General features: G+C 43.9%; 1 protein-coding gene across 1 annotated transcript in view; it reads right to left on the reverse strand.

Annotated features, from left to right (window-relative positions):
• The window catches only part of Lrp2 (LDL receptor related protein 2), a 125671-nt gene extending 99289 nt beyond the window's left edge, over positions 1 to 26382 (reverse strand). The window contains exon 1 of the mRNA XM_041631617.1: positions 26304 to 26382. Coding sequence (XP_041487551.1) covers positions 26304 to 26382 — 79 coding nt within the window. The remainder of the gene's footprint in view (positions 1 to 26303) is intronic.
• Positions 26383 to 27229: the final 847 nt, after the last annotated feature.

Raw genomic sequence — 27229 nt, forward strand, 5'->3', positions numbered from 1 at the left:
AAGAGTTGGAAATACTACAAGCTATCCCAAATATCTGGCCAACGAGCTTCCCAAGAATTTTGTGCCAAATAGAAAATTTTCTTCAAGGAGGGCAACCAACACAAGCCCAACTTGGAGAATATTCAAATTAATTTCACAAACCCAAGGAATCGGAGTATTTTTTTTTCAAAGTTGGAAAAATACTTGTGTATTTTCTTTCTGTATTTAAAAGCAATCATGCTAAATGAGAAAATTCAGGTTCCTGGCTACAATTAACCCCACCTTAGCTAAATATACAGATCAATTACCTACCCCTAGAATAAATAAACAGGATGTTCTCCTGACTCGTGGAAAGGCAGGCATATCAACAGCGAGACATAAACAGAGCTAAGTGATCTATTTCTAGGGAATATAGGCTACTTTGTTCATGGAATGTTCAAATCTGATTGTCTGGTAGTGACACCCTGATTTATAATGTATGCCGCAAATGGTCAGAAACTTCCCTTGGCTAGATGGTGGTACCGAGTGGTACAGGAGTACGTACCACCCAAATACCTTCTATAGACTAATGCATGGTGGTGGTTGGCGGTGCGGGCCTGGGGTTGGTGGGGCAGGTCTCTTATCAACTACCTTTAAAACACAACAACCTCCCTTGCAAAAATGCCCCTGAGGAATGTACAAATTCACTCTGGAATCCCAGAACTTCTCATTGGATTTTGTTCTACAAAGCAATATTTCCCTGGGAGATTAGGGGCTTTGGAGGTTCAACTGTTTAACACAGCATATATTAAATCACTTTTATCAATTAGGTCTATTGTGAGTAATCCAACATAATATATTTATGGGCTTAATGTGTTTGCGTCTCCTAATAGCAAATCACTCCTGATAGAAAACATCATAGCCACTGTAAAGACAACCTGGTCAGGCTTTTATATTGTTGCAGAAAGACAATTCTTAGGTTAGGATATTGAAGATATACATAATTGATAATATTTCTTACATAATTTTTAATGTCAAGTCAATTGAAGTTTGTTTATCTTAATCTTGCTAAAATGCCAATTAATTACAAATAGACAAAAAAAATTTTGAAACATTTCAAAGCCAATTATTTAAAATTAAAATTAAGAATCAAAACTGATGGGAAATGTTGCATTTAAACTATAGGCCATGATTTCCTGTTAGTCTTCCAATTACTACATTATCTAAATGTAAAACCCAATTTACTCAATCAGTAGTATTTTCATGATAATTCATTTGTCAAATTCATCTTTTCAGTGGGACTTCTTGCCTGCTATAACTCTATGTTATAGTTATAAGTGCTATGACCATTGTTTGAAAATATCTCTCCAGAGAAAAACAAACAGACACTTTGTCATTGCTGTGTGGTCTCTCCACAGCCAGCCAAAATCCTGATTTTTGTCAGAAGTGTGTCCTTCATTCTACCCCGAAGAGAATGTGTGTTTCATGGAAAGGTCTAGCGTAGGGCTTGAGCATAGTTGCAGGTGTCCCCAATTTCAGCTGATTCAGTATTAATGAAGCAGCCTAACTCACAAGCCCTGCAAAGGTGCCTGTCAATCCTTCTAGCGACCATGCGATACACACCTCGTTGCAGAATGCTGCATCAATGAGCTTAGCATTCATTCAGCAGCAAATAGAAAGAAACGACTTGAACCGTGCGATCCCACACTAGTAAACAAGCCCCGCTGACCGCCGTTCTGTGTTCCCTTGTGTGCACGCCAAATATCCCAAACTCAAAAATGAATGTGGACTTTTCATTTCTTTTTAACTTGCTATCTATTGTTATTGATTTCAGGAACCACAGAACTCATGCGTTGTTGGGAAGGAAGTGTACTAAGATTTGGGGAATTTCACAACACTCAGAAACAAAGGGAAATTCAAAAGAAAGGGTGATACAGTCTGGAAGCTTTAATACAACATGGAGCTGGATTTCACCACCTTAGAGCCCAAAGGCATTGGTGTAAGAAAAGACATGTTTTCTTCAGAAGTAGTTGACTCCAAAGCTTCAGGACCTAAGTGTTGGGCTAAGAAAATGTTACGATAAGAACTGGACCAGCAGATAGTGCAGAGGAGGTAAGAAGTTAATTGTTTTCCAGGGCAAAGGACAGCCACTAGATTGAGAAAGTATTCGTCTATCATACAGTCTCCGGCGGGGCTCTGAGCGCTGTGGATAACGAATGCACACATCAGGAAATCAGTAACAGAGCAAACAAGGAATGGGAACCCATGATCTTGAAGTTAGAAAAACGAAGCCAGATATGGCGTCCCATGCCTGTAATCCCGGCACTCAGGAGGCTGAGGCAAGGGAGGGTTCTTGGGCGAGAAAGCAGAACTCCTGAAATCTGCTTTCAAGGCTGACCTTGGCTACAGAGTGACTGTCCGGCTAGCCTGGGTCACTTAGCAAAAATCAAAAAAAAAAGAGAAAAGCAGAAAATGAATGAATCAACTTGAAATAAAGACTACAAAGAAGTTGAGGTTTTTTTCCAAAGATTATTTACGTGTATGTATTTTCTTACATCTACAGCATTGCGTGTAGGAATATGCAAATATGTAGGTCTCCAGAGTTGGAGTGACAGGTAATTGTGAGCCACCTTATGTTGCTGATGGGAACCACAGTCCCGTGCAAGCGCAGTGTGTGTTCTTAACCACTAAACCATCGCTCCCGCCCCTATGAAGAAGTCTTTAAAGAGAAAACTATGCATCATTATGATAACCTTTTCATTCTTTTTTCTAATTTTGTGGTGTGTGTGTATGCGTGTGCACGGGTAGGCCAGAGACATTGGCCAGGTGGTTGCAGGCTGCTCATCACAGGTGTCAAGAAGCAATACACAAGCTGGTCACCTGTCCCGTTCCTAATCCTAATAATCTAGGTTGCATTAAAATTCTCTTGCACGAGATCATGCATTAATTGGTTTTGTGGACTTTATTCCTAAACATTTGACATCTGCAAATAGGAGTCTAATAGTTTATGAACTAGATTAAGGGTACAAAAAAAAAAAAAACGTCAGGTTCCATTTAGTGTTCTGTTATGAAAACCAAGCCACAAAAACGCTTCATAGGAAGCAAGGGAGTGGTCTTGCCTCACTTCCAGTGAGTGCATTGACTGTCCAGTCACCATCAAGCTGGGTAGGATCGCCCATATGATTTGTTACCCCAGCTGCCATTGAAACAGCACAAAGTTAAGCAGATAACCCTCCATCTCCAAAGGAGACTGACCTTCTATGTAGGTCAGAGGTGGAAATTATCCTGCACCATGACTCATTAGAAAGATAAGAGTGATGTCAAGGGATCTGAGACGGAGGACAGAGAACACGGGTGAATTAAGGAATTGCTCTGCATTTGTTTTGAGATCCAGCGAAGGAAGAACAGTCACCGTGATTTCTTTAGTTGCCATACTTTGAACTTACTTCCCCAGGGGGACTCAGTGTTTGGGAGGAAAAGCATGTGTGAAGAGATCTGGGTGGGAGCAGGGGTGTTTGGGACAGAAACGACTGTGTTGGACTTCAGACGATGTTCCTCCGACTGCCATTTGCCTCTTTTCTAAGAAAATGTGCGAAAGGGTTAAGAATAGGGGCAGGGCGGGGTGAGGGGTGTGATGAGATGATTGATAGTTCAGGCAGATAAAAGAATCTGACCTAAATCCGATCCCCAGACCTCATGGCAGGAGAGAACAGATTCCAGGAAATTGTCTTCTGACTTTTACACCTACACCATGCACTTGGACACCTACACACACACATTACACACACACATACACACACACACACACACACACACACGTGCATGCACATGCATGCATGCACACACACTTTAAAATGAAAAAAAAATTAAGTGGGGTTTGGGGGTGTGGAGAGATGGCCTGGCAGTTAAGAGCACTGACCGACCTTCAAAAGGACCTTTCCAGGGAATCTAGTGCCCTCTTCTGAGCTCCATAGGCACCAGGCATGCACATTATACACACATACATGCGGTGGAAACTCATACATATAAAGGTAAATAAATCTTAGCAAAATTTAAAAAGACCAAATAATGTGATGTCAAAATTACTAAAGCCACAAAAATAGAATCCCCGATTCCTATGTGCAAACATTATTTTAGTGTTTATGGAAGAAATCAAAGAGCAGGACTCTTATCCACAGAGCTCAAACCATTGGGAACGTGTTATCCAATACTACTAGTTATTGGATACATAGACATATCAATTGGATCCTCTGGATGAATGAGCCACAACAGGAAAAATGTCTGTCCAGTTCAGACTCTCGACCTGTGTTCATTTTGTCACCTCATTGCCCACAACACAAATTCACCAGAACATGCCTGCAGTATTTCTTCTGATTTCCAGTGAGAGATTGCTGACCGGCACAACCCTGTGAGAGAGTATTAACAGCCCCATTTCATAGATGAGTTACTCAGCCCTTACGTTCACGCCTAAGCATGCTGACTCCAAGATTAGAACGTAGTAGTCGATAATTTAGGTCTCAATAAGTAGACAACAAAATGACAGCCAAAAAACTGGATATGATGGCACATGCTTGTAATCTATTTCTTACACTGGATGGCCGTGCCCAGCTCAAATACAAAGGCCACCCCCTCTCGCCACCAACTCCCAGAATCTCTAAGCAGTTTGAACACTCAAAGTTCAAAATGTGTTAACATGAAGGATCACCTAAGAAAGCCCCTAGAGTAAATTCTTCACTTTGAGAAGATAATAAAATTTCTTAAACAGCCAATTGCACTCCTTCTCACCCATCAATGAGATCTGAGATTGGGAAATAATCACACTGCAGCTGCTGGTACCAGTAACGTGAAAGAACTCCCCTGGGAGTGCGATAAAGAATCTTAAGTTGCAGGGAGGCCTGTTTCACCCTGGAATGTTCCAGAGCATCCACGGGCTTCCCCGTTCTAGGGGAGGGAGAGGTCAGGCCAGGAAAGCCAAGACCTGATATCAAAAATCCTAAAGGACTTCTTCAGTAACGCAAAGGATCATTGCTGTGAAAGCCAGGGCCATAAGCACACGTTCCTCAGGGTGAAGTCATCAGAATCAGATAATTCCCTCACTATCCTCTCCTCACTCTCAACCAGATACACTCGCAAAAATTTATCTGAGCTGGAAATCCATTATGGGTCTAAAACATTACTCCCAGCCTGAACCAAAGAAGTGGAACTGGGTCTCATGTTTTTTCTGTTAGTTTGAATTTTCTGCAATGCTTCCCCTAGCTGCTAAGTCACAGGGTCTATAGAGGGATTTCCCATACTTCAAACAGCAAGCCCCAACCTTCCTCTCCCCGTAGGAGAAGGACCCTCATAGGATGTTGAAAAGAACACTCTAAAAGAGGAAAATTTAAGATGCTCTGCTGGCCCCCATAAATAAGGACCCAATGAATCAAACTGCTTCAGAAAAGGGCAACATGCCCTTCAACACTTAGTGATTTAAAATAGCTTGAAAAAAATACTATAAATCACCCCTTCACATAGACTCAATCTCTTTTCTAACCCAGATCGGTCAACGGATATCTATTGGCTTCCTAAATATATCAATATTAGAAAATAGTTGAATGTTCTCAAACATTAAAAACAAAAGTTTTTCATGAGAAACAAAGGCACTTTCCTGCTGAAGGGTTTTAAATGGTACAACAAAGAAGCCCAACACAACACAGAGTGCCAAGTATTGAATCGATGAAAATGGCGTGGGTATGTGTATTAAAGCTGCTGGTGACTGCCGGGCGATGGTGGCGCACGCCTTTAATCCCAGCACTCGGGAAGCAGAGGCAGGTGGATCTCTATGAGTTCGAGACCAGCCTGGTCTACAGAGCTAGTTCCAGGACAGGCTCCAAAAGCCACAGAGAAACCCTGTCTCGACAAAGCAAAAAAAAAAAAAAAAAAAAAGCTGCTGGTGGAATGGTGGAATTTTGGTCATCCTAACAGGCAGGTAAAATCAGCAGGCCTTCACAATCAAAAAAGAAATGGTTTGATATTACCCTCAATTGCCAACAGTAAGAGCAGAAAAGGCTTATTCCCTGTTGGAACTGGGGAGCTGGCTCAGTGGATAAAGGGCTGGCCGTGCAAGCCTGACGGAGGTCCGTCTCCAGAACCCACACAAAAAGCCAGTGCAATGACACTTGTCTGATTGGAACAGGACACAGGAGAACTGGATGGAAGCTGAGAGCCAGCCGAAAGGAGAAACACTCTACCATAGCACGTGGGCCTACACAGACACAAATACTCACACTAAAGAAACTGTTGATTTTCTTCCTCCTGCCTCCATCAACTGTTAATGATTACAATGTTACAATACTATAAAAAAATGAAAAGGAAGAGGAAATAGGAGAAGAAGGGAGAAGAAAGTGTTCAAAAAGGAGGAATATCATTCCTAGACACAGAATTCAACGACACCGGACCTCCCAGGCATTTAGCCTTTGTTTAAATTACATCTGGTACCGTGTACCTCCTTCAAGCAGGTACAAATAGCAATTCAACATTTATGACCCAATCCATGTTTCGCCAACATGTCATTGTTATGTGCCTTTGTAAGTCACAAATTACATGGTAGGAACTAAGTTGCTTCTCATTCAGAATGTATTTTCAGAAAATACATATCAGGTTAAAAAAAAAACTATTTTTTTTCTGTTGCAGCCCAGTGTCATTTTTAACCCTGGCTTGTTATGCCTGGGTTCATTCAAAAAAGCAATGCAGGCCTACGAATCACTCCCAGGCAGTATAAATGTCATCACGTCATGTCATGTGATCATGATGACACACACAAAGGCTTGTTGACACAGAGTCACAGCATTGTGTTTCACCAGCTGATACTCACACACAATAAAAATGCTACCCCCGCTGTCCCAGCACTATTAACGAAGTTAAGCTTACCTGTACTGGCTGCCAGAAACAGCAAGAAGAAAAAACATCGCATTACACTTCGTCATATTTGACCTAACGTGTTTTAAGTATCATTAGTAATTAATGAATGGACTGCCACTATTACAAATAAAACTTGTAAATTTTAGTATGTCTGTTTATTTACAAGAGGGGAGAGGCACATCTATGCCATACTGTGCTGTAGGAGTCAGCTCTCATTTCACCGTGTGGATATTCAGTATCAAATTCAGGTTATCAGGATTAGCAGCAGCACCTTTACCCACTGAGCCCACACACACATACACACACTAAATTAAAGTTTTTAAAAGTCACTAATTATATACATGAGTTACGTTATCAGAGTCCTCAACCTTATGTGGCAGAGAAACACAGCAAAATATTCTAACTGAACGAATGTTCACTACTGCCTTTTCAATACACTGAAAAAACTTAAATCATCCTAAGGCATTCTATTACTTCTGGTTGAACATGAATAAGCATGGCCATCCAACCATTCCCCAAAAGGTGAACCCACTGCCATGATCCCATCGCTAATAATGAAACCTTAAGGCATGGCAATAATTCATATCTGCAATCTCTTCATACAGTAAACATGTTAAACTTAGTCCAAGCAATCATCTATTAATAAACAGGAAAATCAATTCTCTGTGCGACTGAGACGGAAGGACAACTGTCTGCAAATGCAGTCTTTACAATTCATTCTTGTCCAGTGAACCAAGTCAGCTAGCCCAGATCCATCTAGATCTAAGAAGTTAGGGCAAGCCAGTTCTAGACGGCAAAGCTGATGCTCAGTGCTTCCGAAGTCTCCTGGGTAAGTTAGAATAGGGAAAAACATCTAAACCTCAAAGGTTCTCCCAATAGTCCAAGAATTAGAGGCGAATCCATTCAAGGGATCCTACCCCACTCAGTATCTGAAAACCCCTTCTCTCTCTTGGCTTGCCAGATTTCTTGGCCTCCAAAATCTCCCTGTCAAATGAACTTGTGCACACAATAGTTTAAAGGAATGTTTTCCGTGGGCATGTGCACTTGCTTAAACAATAGGAAGCTCACGAAGGAACTCACTCTGTAACCGTGCCCTTCTTTCCAATGGCCAAATACCTTCCCTCGATGCAGCTCGATGAAGCAGACTGGAGAGAAACAGGCTATCCTCGAAGGGTGGTGCATGCTGGGCGGTGGTGGCACAGGCCTTTAATCCCTGCACTCAGGAGGCAGAGGCAAGCAGATCTCTGTGAGTTCGAGGCCATCTGGTCTACAGAGCAAGTTCCAGGACAGGCTCTAAAAGCTACACAGAGAAACTCAAAAAAAAAAGTGCATAATGTCATGTATTGTAACAAAGCTTTTGATGAAGCCGAAATTTCATCAAGTTTAGCGTTTTTCTATGAAAGCACAAAGGACCTCTCAGGGGTGTAATAAATCTTGGATTATTACAAAAGAAAAGGCCATTGGGAATATCGCACAGACCATGGAAGCAGCAAACAAACAAATGGCGTTTGTTGAAACACTGATTTGAAAACTTTGCTGCACTGGTTCTGAGTCAAGCAGCCCCTTCCAGTGGAAACACACGATTCATCAATTCTAGACAAATGGAACTCGAGTATACATGCGCGCAACCCCACGCAGCAGCCCCACAAGCACAGGCTTCCAAACTTCCAGCACAGGGTTAATTCGGGATGTATAAGTGATTGTAGGTAATTTCCCCTCCCTATTGGTTCACCTATTACTACATATGGAATCATTATTTCTTCACAATGTGAGTTTACATTTTCCTTCTTCCACTCAGCCTCTCCCATCTAAAAGCCATTGACTCTTACACAGAAGGTTAGGATGCTTGGTGTGAATTGCCAGATGGCTGATAAAGTCCTGCACAATTATAGTAGGGTGAGGAAGGAGTAGAGAGAGGACTCCTGGGCAACCAAGAACTGCCCAGGGTGAAGTCCCTGACGTCATATACCCCAGACTCAGACCCCAGCTCCACCCGTGTTACTCCCAGCATCTGGTTCTCCTCAGAGGATAGTTAGTGATAATAAAAGCTCTTGTCCAGACCCAGGCAGTGGGGGCACACTCCTTTAATCCCAGCTACTAGGAGGCAGAAGCAGGTGGAATTCAAGGCCAGCCTAGTCTACATAGTAAATTCTAGGACACCCAGGATTACATAGTGAGACCCTGTCTTGAAAATCCAAATCACCCCAACAAAAATCCAGGTTGTTAATGGTATCACCACCCTAGCTGCTCCTGAGCTGGGGGGGGGGGGGGGGGGGCGGAGTCTGATATTTCAAAACAAAAGAATGTAGATATTGATAAAATAAAGACATGGCCAAGTTGGTAAAATACTTGCCACTCAATCCCCTGCAGAGGCAGGAGCCTAAAATTCCAGAGCAGGAGAGATAGGAAACAGAGAATCTTGCAAACTCACCAACCAGTAAACCCCAGGTTCAACAGGAGACCCTGCTTTAAGAGATAAGGTGGACATCAATTGAGGAAGACACTGACATCACATTAGTCTCCACATGCACATGCAAATGTGTGTGCAAATAGCCGCACACACACACACACACACACACACACACAAGCAACAAACAAAATCTGACCACTATACTTCCCAGTTGACATTTCTTCAAGCCCATCCAACCACTCAGCTGGTCAGAAGAAACCTTTCCCAATGTGGCTTTGCCAGCTCATCCCCTGCGACACCCTCCTCTAAGACCCTGTTCAAATAGTCTGCATGTGGGGTCTTCCTTGCCACCTCACACAGACTGGATTCCGTCATCCCCTTGCTGTGCTCCCAGACCTCTAGGACTGCACAGCATCGTCTCCACATCTCAGCATCTGTGTACAACTGGTCCCTAACAACACAAACACTTGTGTAATAAGCACGCCAGTGGTCATTCTAATGGGAATGATCAACCAGACGAACCCTCCACTCACAACTTCTCAGGATATAACCCATGCTGGTCACAAAGTCACAATCCTCCTGCCTCAGCCTCCCAAATCCTGGGATTACAGGCTTGGGTCAATGAATGAGCAAACCCTACACATGGGAACAAATGCTGATGACGGCTGGTGTGGTTGATGTGTCCTACCTGGAGGCTCCTCAAAGTGAATCTAATCCTCCTGTACTCTTCTTTCAGCAAATCCTTGACCAGAGGGCATAACAACCTGTTCCAACCAGTCCCATCCTCAGGGTTAGAGAGGCACAAAAACTACAGAAAAACCCAATGGACAGGTGCACGTCCCGGACACATAAGAAATTTGAACCTTTTCATAATTTGGCATTGAGTTTTCACCTTTAAAAATCAGAATATGAAGGACCAAAATGTTCTTGGCAGGGGGTGGACAGGCAGGTGACAAGGCCTTCTGCTAATGTGGCTTTGTCTGGCAGTCTCCTTTAAGAAGCTGCACTTTTTCCCCTCAGCGGTTTCTCTGGACAGGGAACTTGACAGTTGGCTTCTGCACCTCAAAAGCCCTCAGCAAGGAGGCTCCTCGGCAGCACTGACCCAACCAGGAACTGGTCAAATGTGAATAATTTGGCATCAGGTTCCCTGTGGGGCCAAATGTTCACCCAACACTCACCAAGCCCTAGTACTTAGCATGTTCGCAATGACCTGTAAATATTCCCGAGGGGCAGAAATTAAAATCAACATTGTACAGTGGAGAAAACTGGGGTTCAGAGCTAAAGTGACTCACAAGAATGCCTCTGGAAAACAACTAAACCTCCAAGTTGCAGCCTATGTCCCAACATGAGAAATAGTTTGGCCCCAGGTTCACTCAGGCCATAGTAGCCTCTGAGACGAGGAACCTTTGAACAGGCTGCGGGTGCTGGGAGTAGCATGGCCAGGGAGCTTCTAAAATCATAGAAATGCCAAAAGTTTGGCTTGGTAGCAAGAGCTTTAAACTTAGATCACTGGCTTCCACCTACTCCCACAAGGCAGGCCATGTATGAACATACATCATGTGTACAGACGCCAGTCTGTATGAAGGACAGGCTTACAGAGGACAGAGATCAGAGATCCTCCTGTCTCTTGTCTCAATGACTGAGCTGTGTGTCCCCAGATCCGAGGCAATCTACCACCAGTAGATCCTCTTTAGAAAATGGAAGTGGCCGGGCGGTGGTGGCGCATGCCTTTAATCCCAGCACTTGGGAGGCAGAGGCAGGCAGATCTTTGTGAGTTCGAGACCAGCCTGGTCTACAAGAGCTAGTTCCAGGACAGGCACCAAAGCTATAGAGAAACCCTGTTTCGAAAAACCAAGGAAAAAAAAATAGAAAATGGAAGTGGTTTTATCCTAGAATTGCTGCAAATGTACAAATATTTACAACTCAAATATTTCTTCCTGGCATGGCCCTAAACGATTCTTATCAGCTTTCCTAAGGAGCGAATCACCCACATGATCAAATCAAATCTTTCAGAAAATGCCAATGATGTTCTCAAAAACACAGGATATACTTTTCTCATATTCTGGCTCACAACTAATTGAAGACCAGAATGTTCGTCTGGCTCGGTGGTATATCCCCATAGTTACATCACTATTGAGGCTGAAACAAGAACTTAGTTGTGTTGTTCCTATGATAGTTTCTAAACATAATCGAATTTTACAAATAAATGTGGCCAATATAGCCCAATAGGCAGAGGGTGTCCTTTCAATGGTAGGGCAACTTGCCTAGCAACCCGCTAGCAGTTGACAACGGGAAAACAGAACTTTAAATGACCGGGCAACAGAAGTTCTTCTTTTAGGACATTATTTGCTGCCTGGCGTCTCCCTAGTGTCACCAGGGAGGAGGTGCCTTAAGTTCCTGCTAAGTCAGTCTTCTGCAACATGCGAAGATGACAGAGCAAGGTCCCTCAAGCCTGACTTCTTAAAACCACACCGTTAAGTTACCTGGGTGTGTCCTTCTCAAAGTAAAACCGGATGAAGCATTCACGTTATCAAAGCAAGGCTAGCAGAGAGTGGATGAGACAAGAAAGGGACCATCTCTAATCTGCCATCATTTCAAACTCAGAAGAGCCTTTCCTCTTTAATGTGCAACGTACCAATTCGGTAACTTATTTACAAAATTTATGGAAATTGTTAACAGGGAGTTAATTGATTTAAGTCACCTGATTACCACAGTTAATTAACCACACTAACTTAATCTTCTTTGCAAACATCAACTAATCATTTCCCAGGTGTCAAGGACTCCTTGAATAAAAATTACCCCTCTCTCCTCTTCAAGGGAGATTCCTGTGTGTTTTCTTTTCAGATTCCAACCAAACAACAAGCAAGATCTTTTTCTTATATGGCTATATTGAAAGGGCTTCCATCTTTCCCTGGCTTCCCTCCCCCCACCCTTCCATTATAATAAAGGAAATCCAGCCGTGCGACTTCACCGACCATGTCATTTTGAATTACTTCAAAAACCAGCAGAGAACACTTCTTGAATAAAAATGAACAAATGAAAGGCAATCGAGACTTTCGTCTAGGAAAGTGAATTTCCAGAAAAAAAAAAAAAGACTTTATTTGCTGGGGCTGGTTATAAAGGGAGAGCTCAAAGGAACAGGGGCAGGGGTTGAACTCTCATCCCTACTATGGTTGTTACATTAATATATACATAAATTAATATTTATAGAAATAGGAGTTGGGGTGTAGCTCAATGGTAGAGCGCACGCTTAGCATGAAGGGCTCTATCTAGCATATTCCCAACATGTTACAACATGTGTGTACAGTAATGTACAAACAACTTAGTCTATGGTAATTTAAAATAAGATTGAACAGCTCACAAATACAAACATTCAAATCCTGTTGCTATAAAAACCTGTAAAGAATGTATTAATTTTTACATATATAAAAACTAAGGTTAGGTGTGTGGTGGTGCCCAGCTTTAAGTCTACCACAGAGGCAGGGGGATCTCTGTGAGTCTAAGGCCAGCCTGGTTGACATAGTGAGCTCCAGCCATGTCTCAAATGAACAACAGCAACCTCTCACCCCTGCCACCGAAAGTGGTGAGCTAAGGAAGCAAGCAATGTTACTGGGGTGATCAGAAACAGCCCATGCAGTTTCCCCCTCTCTTCAGTTCTCAATTAGTGTCTTTATCATTTTTCTTCTGAATAAAGGGAGTCAACTGTCTTTGATCTACCCATGCAGGGAACTTCTGGAGGAGGTCAGGACAGTAAGTCACACTTAGATTCCCTCAAGAGTTCTGGGGTTTGAAGAAATGGCCATCTCTCTTTACTTCTCTTTCTCGTTCCTTCACCCACATCAGAATGTCTGAAAAATCATTGTAAATTACGAGGATTTTATTGCAACTGTGGGCATCCCTTTTCTTCGGTTTCCCTTGCAGGGAAACGGCGTAGGCTCTGCACTCTTAACAGCTCGGGTCCCTCATGGTGTCCCTCATGGTGTGCGCATTCTCTTGTCTGCTCTGCTGGGTTTAATCATTTACAGTGAGAAGCATCGAGCCTTCAATTTTTAAGCCACACATTTTGTTTTTCCCAGAACCTCAGCTTCCATTGATTGTTTAGCAAATTCCTTCTACACTTCGCTGCACCAAATATTAGGGGAGAAGTAAATTTTTATGTCAGAAGTATACTTAAGAAAAAAGAATTCTGGTACATAAAAATTAACTTTAGCAACTAACTTGGAGCCAGGTTTAGGAGCACACAACACTCAGGAGGCTGAAACAGGAGGAATTCAAGGCCAGCTTGTGTAGTAAGACCATACCAAAATCAAAATACAGCAACCAACTAGGGAAGAGTTGCAGTTTTTATTATATGCTAACTTAAAAGGAAAAGGTTTCTTTTATTTTATTGTACTTATTTACTGAGTGGGCAGGTGGGTAGGGGTAGGGGTGCCAGTGTGACATAGTAGGCACATAGAAGTCATGGACAACTTAGTCTGTCCCACTACTATGTGTGTAGGTCCCTAGGGATCAAACCCAAGGGGTCAAGCTTACTCTGTGAGCAGTCCTGCCTGACCAGATGAATAGTTTATTAGTAGTGATTATTATGGCCTCCATTCCCAACTCAAGAACCTCTTCTCAAACTGACCACTGCTCATGGGTCTTAACAATTGCATTATTCTGTTGGTTTGACAGATCTTTTTTTTTAAGATTTATTTATTTATTATGTATACCCACACACCAGAAAAGGGCACCAGATCTCATTACAGATGGTTGCGAACCATCATGTGGTTGCTGGGAACTGAACTCATGACCTCTTAACCACTGAGCCATCTCTTCAGCCAAAAAAAGATCTTTTTGAAACCCAAGCAGACCTGAAACTCACAATGTAGCCCGGACAGTCCTCAAACTCACAGCAGAGGTCAACCACATCTAGCTACAACCTTTTCTAGAATCCTATTTCAGGTGAGTTTAGTACGGACTGTGCTTAACTTTTCAAAGAGAAAATCCCTTTAAAGGCATCTTAAGAACAAGTAATCATACATACCACAACACACACACACACACACACACACACACACACACACAAGTTGGCTTCCTTGTGAGACTCTTACTATCTAGAACCTTCTACCCTATAAAAACATAAAATCATGCCAACTTGGGACTTTAGTCCACAGGGAAACAGCATCCCACTCTGAAGAACTGACATTTTCAGACATAGCAAGAAATGCTTTGGGACACATACCATAGGACGTATCTCCCCTAGCTCACCAGAGTAGCCTCCTCCTGGGTTTAGAGATTCAACCCTCATTTTCTCATCATCTTTTCTAGAACTTCAAATAACAGAATTTGGAGATTCCCCATCAATATTTTGTCATCATTCCATCCCTAACGTGAAGTTGGAGGAGAATTCCCTATGCTAAAGCACTTAGAATTGAGAAGCACATAGTGATGGGGAAAATAGCCAGAAGAAGCTCAGCGGACAGAAAGACAGCTAGCATGGGAGGAGGCGGGTAAGAGAAGAAGTATTTTTTTTTTTCAACATCAAGGATGTCAAGGGAATCTAAGTCTTATAGCTCCTGGTTTCATCACCCCAGAGTATGGCAAGATCACCACCAACACATGGAATATGCATGAGGGAACTGCCAAAGGGAGAACAAACAGGACCAAAGGTCGAGCCGCTCTGAAATGAGGTCACCTAATCACAATACAAGGGAGGGTTTGTTTGACGAGGCACGGGGGAATTGTCTTCCACTTTCTTCTACTTTCTCTGACTTATCCACGGTGTCAGCATTCTGGGCTTTAATTTTAGTTCTGCCACTTAACTACCAGACAAGCCCACCTGTCTTGCCTTGGTCCTTTACTCATAAAATTTCAGGCTGGGCAGTGGTGACACACGCCTTCACTCCCAGCACTCTGAAGTCAGAGGCAGGTGGATCTCGGTGAGTTCGAGGGCAGCCTGGCCTATACAGGGAATTCCAGGGCAGCCAGGGCTACACAGAGAAGCCCTAGCTCATAAAAACAAATGAAGAAAATTGGCTACTAATAAAGTAGGTGAACTTAAATCTGAAAAATATTTAGTTAGGAACAAATACTTAAAATTTTAGTCATTTGAAGAAAAACCCTGTCTCAGAAAAAAAAAAAAATTCAGTCATGATTACTAAGCTCATTTTCCCAGCTTTTTACCTATGTTACTCAGTCATTCCAACCTAATTTTGGGGGCATGGGGGTGAGCCTTGACTTTAATGGCTGAGCCATTTCTCCAGTTTTCCAGTCTATTTTTATGTAGAGGAGGCCAGAGGTCAACCTGGGGAGCCATTCACCCATTAAAAAAAAGGCCTGGGACAAACCCCACTAATCTAGGTTTGCAGGTCTCCCTGCTTCTCCCGTGCTGAAATAACAAGCCCACCTTTTTCCATGGGTGTGGGAGACTAAACTTATGCTTGCAAGACAAACATTTACCAACTGAACCATTTTCAATGCTGCCAAGAAGAAAGTCTGTGGCCACGGGACAAGTAGCCTTGGCCTTTATCGGCAGCCTGGGCCCCATTCTTCAGGCCTATTTTTCCTGCATCCATCAGGAACAAGGCTCTGCCTGGGCACCCGAGGCTCTTCCCACCTCGGCCAGCTGCCCCCCAGAGTTGGGAATCCACTCCCCTCTTCAGCGAGGGCCTTTTGTCTAGTTGTTGTTTTCACTGTACCACGGTCCCAGGCAGCTTTCTTTGTGCTCCGTTGAAATACGGAATGACAGTCCACTAACGGGACATGGAAAGACTTTGGCTTATCTTTTTGTGAAAGCTACTGTATCAAATGTGTAGCAAAAATGCCAGAATGACCTATTGTGTGTGTACAGGGCAATTCTCACAGGATAACCATGGATCTGGAGGGAAGCTTAAGGAGGAATGAAGAAGCAGCTACTCTCAAATGCACTGGGGGTGGGGTGGAGTGGGGGGTGTGGGGGTTCAGATGGAGAGAAAGTGTTGCTAAGCCACTTGTTTTGATTAGGACAACAATTTTCTTTTTTCCTCCCTCAGAGTCTAAAAAGGAGCCTCTAGAGACCCTAAGATATTAAGGGCTGGAAAATTCAGGGTAGGAGGCTCTGCCCCTTTTCAGTACTGGGGGTTGAATCCAAAGTTTTTGTCCACTGAGTACTTTTTTTTTAAGTCCTAGTTTTATGTGGTGTTTGCTCATGTAAGCACAGAGATAGACAGACAGACAGATAGATAATAGAATAGATAGATGACTGATAGATGATAGATAGATAGATGGATAGATAGATAGATAGATAGATAGATAGGCAGATAGATATGCAAGGGTGACCTGAATGTCTGACTTTTCTGCATCTAGCAGGTTCTTGGATTACAAGTGTACCACCACATATAGCTTGTGGTGCTGGGGGTGGAACAAAGATTGGTGCATGTCAGGAAAGCACCCTAAGAACTAAGTTACACCCCCAACCCTACTTTTTCAAACTTTTAAACAGAATCTCACTATATTATATAGAGAATGGCCTGGAACACAGGCATCTTCCTGCCTCGGGCTCCCAAATGCTGGGATTACAGGCATGAGTCATGTCTGGTTAAAATGATTGAGAAGAGTTCATTCTAAATTGCCCAGGCTGACTTCAAATTTGCAATCCTCCTGCCTCAGAGGTCAGTGTAACTGGGATTACTGATATAATAACACTCAGCTGTTGAGGATTCCAGCTCTTAATGTTCACGGGACATCAGTGCACACATCCATTGGACTCTACTTGCCTATTGCGGAGCCCTATGGATAAAACAATGAATAGGAGAAATGAAAATCCCTGCCTCGAGAATTTACCTCTTAGAGAAGACAAAAAGTAAACAAGCAATTAAGAAGTTCTGTGACTTCACCTCTGATGCTGAGTGATGTAATGGAGAACATGAACCAATCAGAAAAGACTCAGTGGGCAGTTTGAGCTGGTTGTCAACCCAGGCTACAGGTGGCCTGCATGCACGTGCACACACAAACATACACACACACATACATACACACACACACACACAATCCAATCTTGAGGTTCATTTTATGCCTTTAGTTTAGCACTGTGCATTCTATTCTGCTAATTTTTTTTTTGGTTTTTTTTTTTTTTTTTTTTTTGGTTTTTCAAGACAGGGTTTCTCTGTAGCTTTGGTGCCTGTCCTGGAACTAGCTCTTGTAGACCAGGCTGGCCTCCAACTCACAGAGATCCGCCTGCCTCTGCCTCCCAAGTGCTGGGATTAAAGGCGTGCGCCACCACCGCCTGGCTCTCCTGCCAAATTTAGACAGAGAGGCAGGTGTGAAGAACTTGTTTTCACCATGATCGGGGCTTTGCAGAGCAAGGTTAAAGGAGGCCAAGCTCCTGAGAGTGTAAGGAGGAAGTGACTTGAACAGCAATTCTGAACCTGCTGAGGATGTGAATGAGAGATCTGAAGGACAGGGAAGAGGTGGCGAGATCAAAATTCTAAGGCTACAGAGGAAATGAGCAGCCATGGCAACCACAGAACAGAAAGTTGTCCTGGAAGCCAACAGGCTGCACTGGGGATGCAAGCTCATCTCAGTTTGCAAAACTAAAAAATGAGAGAGACTCCCATTAACAGTTGTTCTTAAACTGTCTGAGCCCAGATCTACCTGGAAACTTCAAAATACAGATTCCGTGTTCCTGGTGCAGTGGCTGTAGTCTCTGGCCTATGAGTTTATTACATGCTTTATAAAGCTTCTCAGTAGATTTATTTGATATGGCTTTGAGAGCTGGCTGACATCTACCCAGGGTCCTTAGAAATTATAGCATCGGGCTGGAGAGATGGCTCAGCAGTTAAGAGCACTGACTGCTCTTCCAGAGGTCCTGAGTTCAATTCCCAGCGACCACATGGTGGCTCACAACCACCTGTAATGAGATCTGGTGCCCTCTACTGGCCTGCAGGCATTCATGGAGGCTGAACACTGTGTACATAATAAATAAATAAATCTTTAAAAAAAAAAAAGAAAGAAATTATAGGATCCTAAGTTATTGAAGTAAGCAAAGTAGTTAGACTTTTAGGAAGATATCTGAAGCCTGGCATGGTGGCTCATGTCTACTACTCCAGACTTGGAAGGAAGAGGCAGAAATACCAGCCATGCAAGGCCATCCCAGGGCAAATAAAGGCCTAACTAAAGCCAAACATTGGCGGTTCACAGTTGTGAAGCCGGCACCTCACCAAGGATCAAGTAAGTAGTGTCCCAAGACCAGCCTGGGATACACAGCAAGAGCTAAGAGGAAGAAAAGGGAAGAACGAAGGAAATAAAAACAGAGCAGGGTAGGGACAGAGAGGGTAGGTAGGGAAGAAGCCTTCCAGGTTTCATTTCCCCAGACAAGACCAAGAATACATGTAAGCCATTTGTTCTGACATTACAACCGTAGGAAAGCTGACTGAAGACAAACCTGACACTAGAGAAGAAGACAGGGTAGAAAAACACAAACTAAAAGAATGAAAGACTTGCTGAACCTCACCTAAACTCTACTCCAGCTCAGGATTTTTCACATCCAGGAGCCAGAAAATACTCTATTGTTTTATCCAGTGTGGTTTGGGTTTTCTATTTGTTTCTTTAAACAAAAAGTATTCTCCACACCCTTCCCCACATCAGAATTAAAAGAATGTGGGAGTCCATGCCAGCTACTTTTCTTCCCCCCCCCCCACTTTAGTAAGGTTAAATAAAATATAGCCAATATTGACATATCCCAGATCAAATATATCCAGTCTTAAGTTCAGTGCATCATCAGGCCCTGTAATTTTTGTACCCACGACACTGAGGTAAGAGTGCCAAGAGTTCAGGACTCACCTGAGTTAGCTACATAATGATTCCAGGCCAACCTGGGCTACAAGACAAAACCAAAACGTCTCAGAAAGACCAAAAACGTAGTTGTGTACGGTAGTACACACCTACCACACCAGCACTTGGTGGGTAAGTGCGGGAGGATCAGGAGTTCAAGACTAGCCTGGGTTAACAGGAGACATTTAAAAAATTAAGCTAGTTCCAGCACAGGATCCAAAGCCTCAGAAAAACTTTGTCTCAAAAAAAAAAAATTAAGCTGTCAATCATGGTGGTACATGCCCTGAACCTCAGAAGGCAGAGGCAAACTAGCCTGGTCTAAATAGAAAGACCCTGCCTCAATTTTTTTAATAATTTATTTAAATTTACTTTATGTGCATTGGTGTGAAGGTGACAGATGGTGTCAGATCCCATGGAATTGGAATTACAGACAATTTTCAGCTGCCATGTGGATGCTGGGAATTGAACCCGGGTCCACTGGAAGAGCAGCCAGTGTTCTTAACCACTGAGCCATCTCTCCATACAGTCAACTGTATTTAAGGACATGAAATTTTTTGCAGCTTTTAATCAGAAACTGTCCTTGTTAAAAAAAAAAAAAAAGTCACAGAATTGCTCCCAAATTACATGCAAATGTTTGCTACTTAATAGACAATTGTTCTTATGAGGATTCAAGAAATTCTAGCCTGACAGAATGGTAGTCACATCTTTTTCAGGTTTCAGCCTCTTTTGGACCCTCAGAAGTATTTGCATTGCCACATCGTGGGCCTCAGCATTAAGAGATAAATAAAGGTTTATTTTCAAAGTTAGGAGGAATTACTGGCTGTCAGTACATCTGCTTGAAAGAGCTCTTTGGTTATTGCTTACAAACTGGGATCCCAAGATCCGCAGACAATAAACAAGTCATTGTATCCATGGTAACAGTGGCTTAACTTTTCAATGCAGAGACTGGTAATTGCATTTTCTTCTTTCATTCATTTCTTACTGTTTCTTATAACCTTGGGGTTCAGCCTGGTCTGAGGGCTATTGATGAAACACATTGAAATTTCAGAGTTAAAAAAACCACATACTGTCAGCTGGGCAGTGGTGGTGCACACCTTTAATTCCAGCACTCAAAAGGCCAGCAGATCTGTGAGTTCAAGGCCAGCTTGGTCTGCAGAGTAAGCTCCAGGACAGCCAGACTTACTGTCATTTTCTGGGAGAGACATGTTCTTTTTTGCTGTCCTTTTAAATCACAGGTGACCACTGCCCTTTAGGAAAGAGAATGTCTCCACTTTCTTAGCATCTATCACAGATTTTGATTAAAGACTGACAAAGTAACAATCAAAGTAAATTTATCTGTCAAGAAAAATATTTTCTACCCTTTACAGAACAAGCCTCTGACTTTGCTAGGAACTCCTTTATAGGTACCAGGATGTATTCTGTCTCCACAGATCTTAACCCATCTCCAGATGCTTCTGTTTCCTTCTAGCTCATCCCATAGTACTGATCAAGAGCTTGGAACAAGGACTAAGTCCAGGAACCAAACAAATGATAAACTAGAAAAGAAATCACAGCAAAATGAAGCTGTACGATGGACTGAAGAATTCCATGCTCTGACCTTGCCACTCATTTTCCCAAACATTTTTTCTCTTCACATTCCCCAAATGGGGCCGAGTGGTGGTGGTGCATGCCCTTAATCCCAACATTCAGGAGACGGAGAGGCAGGTAGATCTGCGATGTGAGTTCAAGGCCAGCCTGATCTACAGAGCAAGTTCTAGGACTGCCAGACTACAGAGAAATTTTGTCTCCTGAAACCAACAGGAGAAAAGAAAAACTTTAGTCGGAAAATAAACTCTAGAAGCTCTTCTAAACCTGAAATGCTGGGTTGGTTGGAGTTATGGCTCTATGGTAGAGGACCTGCCTGGCACACGGGAACCTGTAGATTTAAACTATGGCCACAGTTGTAAAGTTGCAACATGATTCCAGGAACATAGAATGTCCTGTCTTTTACCTTAACGTTCCCAATACTTTCCTCCTCCTTTCAACTCATGTTAGCTTGGGACTGCCAGCTCTAGCAAAATTTCCATACGCCTCTCAAATCTGTCTGCACATTCAAAATGAAAATAGTATCATTAACCAATTTCATCAAATAAGGTTTTGTATCTGATTTACAGTTCAGCCTGTGTTCACTGTTCTCTTCACAACCCTACCCTAATTTCTTCCTGAGGCCCACACTTTGGCTGCAAACTCACAACCAATAGGGAGCACCTCTTCCCCTGGGTAAGGGGATCAATTGTCTGATAAGCTTACAATTAAGAAAAGCCGGGCTGGAGAGATGGCTCAGTGGTTAAGAGCATTGCCTGCTCTTCCAAAGGTCCTGAGTTCAATTCCCGGCAACCACATGGTGGCTCACAACCATCTGTAATGAGATCTGGTGCCTTCTTCTGGCCTGCAAACATACATACAGACAGAATATTGTATGCATAATAAATAAATAAACATTTAAAAAAACAGTTAAGAAAAGCCATTGAAATGTAATCAAATTAATGCTAGTAGACGCTGTCTATTAGCTATTTCCCTAATTTACTCTGTACAACCACTCTGAAGTGGATGTGAATGGAAGCCCAATTTATAGACAAGAGTGAATCATGGCTCCTCAAGCAGGAACACTGATTTTCTTCGGTAATAAGAAAAAAAAAATAAGTAGGATTCAAACCAAGAGTCTTAATCCAAAATCCCAAGCACCGCCCACATCCTCATGGACCTCTACAGAACACTAAAGCAAACTTGGCATTTCAAAACAAACCACTACCAATCATTTTCAAATAGAAATCCAAAGCTGACATAGAAGTATTTCCAATCTTCCTTAAACCAGCGAGGTCCTGGGAGGGCTAGCCGGGAACCAGAGAATGACCATCTCAGAGCAGTACAGTGGCTACCAGCTCACCTACACGCTATGGGTTTGTAAGGCATCTCAGTAGCATCAATTCCTTTTAATCTCTTCAGCTTTAAAGTTAATATGAAAGCCATTCCAGTTGTACCAATGAGTGCTTCCTCCATCTCGTTTTCTCCATTCTAGAGCAGAGCTGGACAACTGGTGTGTTTGTAGATGTTCTACACTCACACTCAGAATCCGTGTGTGTGTGTGTGTGTGTGTGTGTGTGTGTGTGTGTAGTAAGAATGTACAGTTGGAAGACAGGTCTCATGTAGCCCAGGCTGACTTGGAATTCCCCATTTAGCTGAAGCTAGACATGAACTTCTGATCCCACTGCCTCTACCTCCCTACTTCTGGAATTAAAACACATGCTCCAACTCCTGCCTTTAAACACAGCACAGAGAGGTAGCTGTGCATGCCAGACCAGCCAAGACTACATACATTGTAAGACCCTGTCTCAAAAAATAACCAGGAAGGCAGAAAGTGGTGGCGCATGCCTTTAACTCAGCACTTGGAAAGCAGAGTGCAGGATATCTGAGTTCAAGGCCAGCCTAGTCTACAGAGTGAGTTCCAGGAAAGCCAGGACTGTAACCTAGAGAAACCCTGTCTTGAAAAGTTAAAAAAAAAAAAAAAAAAGCACCCTACCACACCTGGCTCCCTTGTTTTGGCTTCACTTATTTGTGGCCTGGGGGCACATGTAGCCAGAGGCAGGGCAATGCCTCTTGTGCAGAAGCCCCAGCTTTTGATCCTAGAGCCAGAATGAAGAAATGAGCATTTCCTAAGTACCCTATAATTGCTTGTTACCCTGTTTTAGCTGATAAGACTTAATAGCTAAAGTCAATGACAACGAATGTTTTTTTAAAATACTGTAAAGTAGGTTCTAGATGTCAATATTTTTAAATATAATAAAATTGCATTCAAAAATTTTTAAACTTCAATGCTTGTTGTTGTTGTTTGTTTCTTGTTTTTTGGCTTTACTGCTTAGCTCTGCTGGGATTAAAGGTATGTGCAACGGCCAGGCCGATGGTTTTGTTATTATTGTTGTTGTTTTAAGAGACAGGATTTTTCTGTGTAGCTTTGGAGCCTGTCCTGGAACTTGCTTTGTACACCAGGCTGGTCTTGAACTCAAAGAGATTCAACTAAAGGCATGTGCCACTACCACCCAGCTAGGCCAGTGTTCTCAAAGTGCTTGTCTAGAACCAGTGATTATTAACCAGGACCTAATAATTCCCCAGACTTCAGTTCTGCAGCAGTCCACACAACAAAACGCCAAGATCTTCAGGAATGTGCATTGATGCCCCAAAAATTTACAAAAAGGATCTGAAGATGTTGGGGCACTGATGTGGCATAAGTTCTAGACCAAGCTGGAAGCTGAGGTCCTGAGTTTACCTTAACCTTTTAATGGATTCCTCTTTGGCCCCACGACATTCCGCTACAACCTCTTTCAATCTCAGTAAAGACTGCCAAGGTCATCTACTTGTCTTTCTCTGCTTCATCTGATAAGCGTGGTTCACCAGAAAGGAATCTAAAAGTCTCAACCAAAGAGGGTGGGGGACATCTAAAAAAGGAGATAAACAAAGAGAAACTGACTCCATCTGGGCTCTATCACAGATTACATTGCCCTTAGGCCAGGAACTTAACCCCATTCTTTCCACGCTTTCCTCAGCTCCTCCCTGCTGGGTTAACCACCCATCAGACTTAGATCCCTAAGATTCCTTCCAGCTACAGATGCTTCCATTCCAAGATGATTGAAGAGTGGAGACAGAAGCCTATTAAAACCTGAAAGCAATGCAAGCAGAAGTAGAAACCACCCTGACATAATTACAACAGTAAATAAGGTTTCAGAGGCAGGTGAGGGACCAAAAATATGCAGCCTTGATTATTACAGGTCCCACTAAATGGATCATCGCCACAAAAGTTTAAGCCAATAACCGAACTGTATCAGATTAAAGAATGTCAATTTAAGATGGATAATAGATTCTTAAAAAATAAAAAGAGAAGAAAAGAAATCATTTCAAAATACATCCTAAGGTCTAGGGAATCCTCAAAGAGTGGAGAATGTTCAAGATTGTCTGAGCAGCAGGTAAAGGTGCTTGCCACCAAGCCTGGCCACTAGAGCTGGATCCCGGGATTCACATTCTCTTCCACAGGCACGGACACTCCCACATACATGAATACAAGTTTTTTTAAAAAAAAAATCCTTTTCTGTGTCTTTGAAAACATGTTGACAAATAAAAGACAAGCCACTAGTTTATTTTCATCGTCTATTTTTCTCTTCATTGGGCTAAGTATTTTACATAATTTACCTCCCTATGGTCATACATACCGGGACATTCTCACTATGTCACCTGAGTAGTTCTCTAATCTGAGCGTTCTGCCAGGTATGGCAGTGTACTCTTTAAACCTGACTCAAGAAGCTGAGACAGGAGGATCACAACCAGCAGTGACTACAGGTCAGTCTGGACTAAACACAGAGACACACTTGCTCATGAAAAAAATATTAATAAAAATAATCAATTATCAAGACAAAGAATGATGAGACTTGGGTTCTTCAAAGCCTGAGGGACTCCCGGCATTGCACACCTAATCCCAGCACTCAGGAGACAGAGGCAGGCTGAGCTGAGTTCCAGACCAATAAGATCTACAAAGTTCGAGGTCCGTCAGGGCTTCCTGTGTGGGGAGTGGGGGAAGCCTGAAGAACTTAGCCATGTTAAGTGAACATTACACTACCACATCTGCTTAAAGACCTGCAGAATCCTTCCCAGCTTTTTGGATATTACACTTTGGATAGAAACTTTCCACACAGAGACAAAAAAGTACACTAAACACTGGGGCTATATTCAGTGCATGATATATAACCCTAAACACTGTGCACTCTCCCTACCTCCCACACACACAATAACAGTAAATCCCTTTTCTAGGTTTCCAATACTTCAGAAAGATGTTCAAAGCAAGAATTGTTAGTCCTCTTCTCCTGCCACCCACCCCTCCCTTTCGAAAGATTTTTGCAAGCCTGGCTCTTCCAAACTTCCCAGGAAGTCTGAGATGGGTGCTGCTCGGAGTGCTGTATAATTACTTGATTCCCTCTAAGGAGCTTATGCTAAGAATTGAGGTGGGGGGGGAAGCAGATTAACCATTTGAATACATGCCACGGCCCATCCACAAACCCTCCCCTCTCGCCTCTATAAATGGGGGCTTCCACAGTCCTCACCCATCAACCCCCAATATGTGATCTAGGGAAATCAATTTATTGCTTTGACTAATCCTGCAACAATAGGGGTTTCATTTTTATTGTGGGGCAATTAAGTTGTCGGTCGGGGGAAAAAGAGGGAGGGGAAAGGGGGGACTGGCCCATCCCCACAGACAGATTAGTCCCTGGGGTGGCAGCAGCGTCCACTCTGTCTGTCTGGTGGTCGGTCACACGCAGCTCCAGGCTGCTACCTAGCAACGAAAGCCAGGGAAAGAGCTCCAGGGTTTCTCTCTCTCCTCTCTCTCTCTCTCTCTCTCTCTCTCTCTCTCTCTCTTCATTCGCTCTTCAGTCCTCTTATTTCTTTTAGCTTGTCTTTCATTTTCTTCTCTTATACTTTTCTATTCTGAACTCCTCTCTTTCTCTTTGCTCTGTTTCGCGGGGGGCTCTAACTCCCAGACAACTTGAAAAAGTTTGTAGGCACCTTAGAAACTCTCCGCATTCCAGCCCCAAAACTCCGGCGCAGCAAACCAGCTCCATTCATCAACACAAAAGCACCCGCTCTGGGTAGGAAAGGGAAAGCCCTCAAGAAAGTACTTAGTGTATCAGTGGCTTTCTCTGCCAATCCCACCTCCCGGCCTTATCTGGCTTCGTAAGTGATCGGTATCAAGAGCTGCGGTCTCAAGGGGGTCACCGCGGGACGGAGTTTCGTCACTGCTGGAAGGGAGGCTCTGGCCAACCGCCCCGGGCGCGCAACGGGATCGGATCTCCCGCGCCGGTCGGAAGCTGCAGGTGGAAAATTGCGCTGGGAGCTGCGTGTCGGACCGGCCCCGCCCCGGCTAGAAGAAAGCTGCAGACCCACGCGGGAGACCCTCATTCTCCAGGTTCCAGCCTGAAAAGCGGTGAGGGCCAGGACTAATTCCCGTGGGAACAAAGGCGCAATCGCCGAGGGGTGAGCTGTCACAGAAGTCTGAGACCGCGTTCCCCAGCCAGCAGAGGAACCGCGCTGCGTTTATCACTCCTAGGGTCACCGGAGCGCTCAGCCCGGCCGACCTCGCCACCGCTCACCCTCGCCCCGCTCCACTCTGAAAAGCCTAGGGTGGACTGCGCAGCGCGCCTGGCTCCTGCAGGTGGCCGCTTACCTTGGCCACTGACTGGCGCCAGGTAGGCAACTATCGCCAGCAGCAGCATCCACGCTGTCGCCGCGGCCGGGCGCTCCATCCTGGAGAGCGCCCTGACCTCGCCGTTCCTTCCCCGGGAGGTGGGCGCGCGTCGCAGGAGGCACAGGAAGCAACTCCACTGCGGATCGCGGGTCTCGCTCAGCAACTCCGCTGGCTGCTAGAGGCAGAAAGCCGGCCCGGATCCCTGAGGCACCAGTTTTCTACCCGCGCCAGTCCCCACCCTCCAGACTGTGCATAAAGCGCTTTAGGCCAGACCGCCCCGGAACTAGCATGCGGGAATCCAATGGGCCAGGCCCCCTGCCGCCCGGCCCGCCCCCTGCACTTTGCGACTCTGGGAGGAGTGGGCACTCGAACACTTGCGCGATAGCACATGCACACTCCACAAGCGCGCACGCTTGAGCACGTTCTCATCCAGGAGCTCACGCACCGGGCACACACACACTGCCTCACAAGTTAGGGAGCTCATACCCCTCAGTCGCGCACGCATGCACATTCCACAGTCATACTCAATCACTGACAATCACCGCTACTCACACACGAGTAAGCGCTGCCCTCGCCATTCAGAGAGATTTGTCTAGAGATGCAGGCAGGCTAGACGGCCAATGAAGAAATTTGCCAACGACACAAACTTTACTAGAGTTTGAGAACGGAGATAGAAAGGAAATGGGGGGGGGCGCGGGTGTCAAGAGAAGCGACAAAAAAAAAGAAAAGAAAAGATGAAAAAGGAAAGAAAAGCAATGAAAAGGGAAGGGAATAGAAAAAAAGCTGGGAGTGTGGTGGGGCATGCTTTTCTTCCCAGCCCTAGTTAGATGCACCTAGGCGGGGGTATCGTCTGCAGAGCGAACTACAGGACAGCCAGGGCAAGGTAAAGAGAACCTTTCTGGAGA

This window comes from Microtus oregoni, unplaced genomic scaffold (genome assembly GCF_018167655.1).
Source record: "Microtus oregoni isolate MIOR12 unplaced genomic scaffold, Mior012 000037F_ref0000500, whole genome shotgun sequence".
NCBI classification, from domain to species: Eukaryota; Metazoa; Chordata; class Mammalia; order Rodentia; family Cricetidae; genus Microtus; species Microtus oregoni.